This window comes from Morone saxatilis, unplaced genomic scaffold, assembly GCF_004916995.1.
Source record: "Morone saxatilis isolate NCDOM2014 unplaced genomic scaffold, NCSU_SB_2.0 Contig23, whole genome shotgun sequence".
In the NCBI taxonomy this organism is placed as follows: Eukaryota; Metazoa; Chordata; class Actinopteri; family Moronidae; genus Morone; species Morone saxatilis.
The window spans coordinates 1,119,052-1,124,405 of record NW_023339796.1 but is presented as its reverse complement, the minus strand read 5'-3'; the positions used below and the strand labels follow the sequence as shown (position 1 = coordinate 1,124,405).

Below are 5,354 nucleotides of genomic sequence, written 5' to 3'. Positions count from 1 at the left end.
TAATAACACATATATAATATATATTAATATATATATATATATATATCTATAACAGTCCTCGGTGGTCCGCAGGCTGCTGTAATGAACTCCTCCACCGACCCTGAGCGGCGGCAGCAGCGCCCTCACTTCCGCGTTGTCTGTCACCGTAGAGCAGGAAGCGCCGTAGTGACGTTAATCCTCCCGGTTGCTGTTTACCTGCAGGTATGTCTGCTCCGGTACGACGTGTCTTTACCGTCTGTGTGTGTGTGTGAGAGAGGGTGGCTACTGCGGTTAATCCCTGCGGACAGCCGGTGTCCGTTAACCGGGAGAGGCAGAGGGAGAGGGAAGAGGAGGTGGGGGGTTGTTCGTTACATTCCGTTAACGGGGTTCTCCGGTTCTCTCCGCTCTCACGTTAACGGCGGTCGTTAAATGTGTCGTGTGAGGTTGTAAACAGGTGATCTGATGTTACAGGGTGAAGTCAAACAGCACGAGAAGCTACATGGAGGCTAACTAACCCCCCCCGGACCGAGAGAGGAACTGCGGTACATTAACGGCAGGATGCCAGCCGGTAAGAGAGAGAGTGTGTGTGTGTGCTGTGTGTGTGTAAGAGTGTGCGTGTGTCCGTGCTGCGTTCAATGTCACAGTTTGGGCTAATAATAACACAGACAGGAGGAGGATGGTGGAAGTTGGAGAAAAAAAAAGTGCAGTGGTGCGTTCACGGTCTCAGCTTGTGTGTGGCATTTGTGGCATTTGAGGGCTTCCTGGTCGCACCTGTAGTCCTGCAACTGACACATCGGTTAATTAACAGGGAAGTAATGTAACTAGTAGTGTAACTTATTACTGCTTGCAGGGAGTAATCAGTAAAGGTAATATTAGGAGTAATACATTAAAGATGTGCCAGTGGTGCGTTCACTGTCACAGCTCTCTGGTGTCCCCCCCCCACTCTGCTCTGTGTATTTCATTCATTGTCTTCATTCTTTTAGGTTTCAAGATGCCTTTACTGTCCCAGTTTGGTGTCAAATTCAACACATTCACTTTGAATAATTCTCAAAAATAACGTGTTAAAATGTGAAAATTAATAAAACGATCTGTTAAAAAACATTTTGGGGGGAAATGTATGAAGATTTGGAAATACCCCTGTGTGTTTTTATGTAGGTTTTACTCTGATTTCCCTGTTAAAAGAGGCCTGTGTGGGACTTTATCACCTGTATATGTTGTTTGGGTTGTTGGGCCTGATTACCAGTTAACAGTAACAGTGAAGACGGTGTAAAAAAACATAAAAGTGAAGTAATTACTATAAGTTATTTATCAAACACTTCTGGTTTTCAGGCTTTTCTCTGTTTCATAAAACTGTAAACTGAGTATATCTGAGTTACTGAGTCATTTTTGGCTCCATGTGTCGTTTTTCACTATTTTCTGACATTATAAAGACGGAACAATTAATGAATGAATCAAAAACAGTAACAGATATTAATTATTGATTAAAATAATAGTTTGAGCTCACCGTTTTGTTGCATTTAGGGGGTGTTTGGGATTCTGAATGTGCACAGAAATGCCTCGGGAGCACTTTTCTTGCCGCTGTTATTGATCGCCACCACCATTTGTGAGAGATTTAAAGGTCAGAAGTTCACCGTCACTTTTGTCGGAGCAGAACTGGACAGGTGGAATTTACCCTACGTGCCACATCTGGGGCAGTAAACAGCCGGGTGGTAAACGAGATAATGTGGCTAACGGGTTGTTATAGCCTCTAATCGCAGTCTTTAACCGTCATTACTCGCCACCAGCGCCCTGAACGCACCCCGACCTCTCTGCTTCTGCTACATAAACGGGCACATAAATAACAATCTGAGGTCAGTTCTAACCTCTTTCTCACAGCCGACAGTCCTGTGAGCTCACAGGTCAAAGGTCAATCAGACTGGATTTGTTTTGTAGCAGGATCAATTTGAAACCGAAAGCAAGCGAGTGTCGAACCCGTCTGTGTGCACATGTCTATAGATAATAAAGGGAAAGAAGAACAATACTTCCCATTGCTGTTGACACTCAGCATATACTGCAGCTGCACTGACCTTTTTATGTAATCCTTAAAACACACACACACACACACACACACACTGTACACAGTGAAGGCTGTAAGGCTCTGACTGGAATCTGTGCTCGATGTATAACTAGAGACTGATTTCACTTCGAGGACCTGATTTCTCTCAGTTAGTGAAATATATTTTATGTTTTATATGAATATGAATTTGGGGAGTTGTGTTTCGGAGAGGGAACATTAGAGGAACTGGATAAACTTTAACAAATGTGTATCAATAGTTTCTGATTTTAAAGCTGATATTTCTTTAAACCTCGCTCTTATTCTCATTATTCACCCTTCTTAAGTCCCGCCCCTTTTATGCTTATATAGTCACATCTTAGTAGGTGTGACTATATAAGTAGATAACTAGGGGTATCACGATTCTCCAAATCCTCGATTCGATTTCAATTTTTGATCTTTTTTTAATATTACAATGCATTCCCTTATATTGTATTTACTTTTTTTTGGCATTTGGGCCTATGTCTTGTTGTCGTCGGGGCTTCTTATTTCTGAATGAAGACGCTTTCTTTCTTTTGAAAACCGGTGGGTCCGCAAACCGCAAGGTTGTAAACAGAACAAACATTAAACAGAACGTGACATAGTGGAAATGAAACAAGCCACAGAATGATGATTTGATTGTTCAGCACACTCCGAAGAGACACCCGGAGGGTAGTGGTCATTGGAATATGTATTCTTATCAATGTGCATTTTAAGCTTTAAAGCTCATTTCTGCGACTGTAACTAGATCATGCTGTTCACTTCTCAGTTTTTAGTAGGAGTTAGGTGTTAATGACGTGTGAATGAACAACAGAAATACTTCCACACTTGGCTGATTTTCAGGGAGTAAAGGGAGGGGCTTCGATTTTCGGTCGCGTTGATGTGTTCAGCACGTGTATGTCGTGTTTTGTTGCGTCTTGGCGATTCATGCTGGACGCTGACATTTGGGGGGTGGGGTGTGGCTGCATCGTCGATTCTACCTTTGAGTTCGAAGTTCGAGATTGAGATGTAATTTCGATCACACCCCTATAGATAACTAACAATTGATGTTAATTAACTAACTATTTAGGTTGTTTTGCTATCATTATAGCTTTCAGACTTTATACTGGAACTTGCTGCAGCCGGCTGTAGATCTTTAAAAAGCCTGCGACGTTCAGGCCTTTTGTCTGTTCTGAATGTGAACACTGACTACTGACACTGACGTATGAAGATTCCCCTCTGACAGGAGTTCTGTTGTCTGTCTGGGTGGGTGGAGTGAGTCAAAGCTCAACAGTTTAGCTTTAACGTATCATCTCTTTCAATAATAACATTTCCCGCATTGTGTGTGTGTAAGTGTGATGCTGCAGCCGCTGTGTCACACCTCCATCATACACTCTTCCTCTGCATCCTCCATCGCTCTTCTGTCCTCTTCGTGTCCTCACTTTAACCTCTTTAATCTTGAGCACTCGCCTAGTAGAGCGTGGCGTAAATAAACAAGTGTGTGCGCTGTCATGTCTGACGGTGTTTCTATTTTGGGAAAGTTGGACTTTGAGCGCCCTCGGCTTCCTCCTCCAGCAGCTGCTCTGGCAGGTAACCAGCTGCTGTTTACTGGAGGACCGTTCTTCTAAAAACCCAGTTGGCCACAAAGTAAAATGTGTGTCCTAAAGAGTCCTCCTGCAGACGGGCTCGCTCTGTTTTGGTGGCGGTGGTATTTCAGACTGCTGATGCGTCTGGATGCCGGCGTTTCGCTGCGAGCGGCGTCTGCAGCGTTCAAGGACTCTGCAGCCCTGCGGGCCTCACGCCTGCTCTGTAATTACTCCCAGTGGTAAACTGCTGATTACATTAGCGGTAATGTGACACCTTCAGCATCGATCCCTGATGGGCTAATGCGACAGAATGGGGCGGTGTGTGTTTGAATATGTTAGTGAAACACTGACTCTTCTTTGTGCCGTCGCTCATGTTTAGTCGGATCAGGTAGGAAAAGTCTGGAAAAAGCAGGAAGTTCTCTCTGTTTTCTTCCTGGTTTTTCCAGCTGTGGCTCATTCAAGCGAAATACAGTCACATCTTAAATTACCTAATGTTAGTGAAATGGATGCTATTTACTAACATTTTGCTAACATTAGCTTTCAGGTGTAACTAGCTGGCGAAGATAAAACCAACGTGTATATAGTCCCATGTTAAGTTAGCTAATGTTAGCAGCTGTGGATCATTAAAGTGTGATTTTACACTCACCGACTATTTTTTGGAGATCGCAGACAAAATGCCCCAGGTCACATGATCTTCCGAACCTGAAGGATCGGCACGGAAATCTAGATTCTGTCCATCTTTTTAAAATTTCAGACAAATGAATTCTTCATCTCAGAAAAAAACGTGCACAAAAGGAAGGTTTGAAGCTGCTGTTGTGTTCACTGTCACAGGTACATGAGTCTAATGGAAGAGGGTGAATACTGTGTTCGGTTTAAAGCTGAATTAAGTGTTACAGCTTTTAGTGTGTGTGTGTGTGTGTGTGTGTTGGACAAATCAAATAAAACCTATTGCTTCCACTTTGAGTGATGATGAGTCACCCAGAGTCAGTAAGTGGACGAGCCTGCGCTGATTTGCTGAGCTGCGTTTAGTGTTCCTGCTATTAATAATCGACACTGATTCCCTGTGTGTGTGTGGTGGTGTTGTGTGTGTGCCTGTGTGCGTGCTCACTCCTGGGTCTGTTGTAGTCTAGAGGCTCTCATTATCCTCAAAGTGTTAACCACCTCAATTAAGTCATTATGTAGGACAAACCCGCCGTCGCTGCCGTCACTCACTCTCTGCTGCTGCTGCTTTAAACTGAATGAACCGTCAGATCAGCACACTGTTGCATATGCAAAGATAAACAGACGGATGCACATATATACACATATATTTGTGTGTTTGTTGTTATTTTAAGAGCACAACTAGTTCAAACTAGGCTAATGCCAAGCTGGCCGTTAGCAGGGGCATTAAGGCTGTGGTGTAATTCCTGCCCCGTCAGTCTGTGGAGCTTTATAATTAGCAGTTAAAGTGACGTCTTACATTATGTGACTGTTACATCTGCAGCTGTAGATGATCAGCTTTTCACTGCGATCGACTTTCCAAACGTCCAAGGAAAGCTGCGTTACCCAAGCGTTCTCATTACCAGCAATTTTGAGGAACCAGTCACCCGAAGTGTGTTTGTTTCCCCCAAAAGTAATGAGGAGCGAGGCAGCGGCAGAGTAGAACGACACAATAGTCATTAAAAAAGGCAATCAAGTAAGGAGTCCTTTTTTTTAAATGACTATAATTAGCAATCAGAAGTAAAACAAATTAAACCTCC

The 5,354-nt window shown here is 43.4% G+C and overlaps 2 protein-coding genes across 2 annotated transcripts in view; one reads left to right on the top strand and one right to left on the bottom strand.

The window, feature by feature from the left end:
* Positions 1–5,354, bottom strand: part of psmb10 (proteasome 20S subunit beta 10) — a 15,596-nt gene that overhangs the window by 2,627 nt on the left and 7,615 nt on the right. The window lies entirely within an intron of this gene.
* Positions 28–5,354, top strand: part of efr3a (EFR3 homolog A (S. cerevisiae)) — a gene marked incomplete at its 5' end in the record, with an annotated part of 118,360 nt that continues 113,033 nt past the window's right edge. The window contains 2 exon segments of the mRNA XM_035671235.1: positions 28–201; positions 451–547. Coding sequence (XP_035527128.1) covers positions 538–547 — 10 coding nt within the window.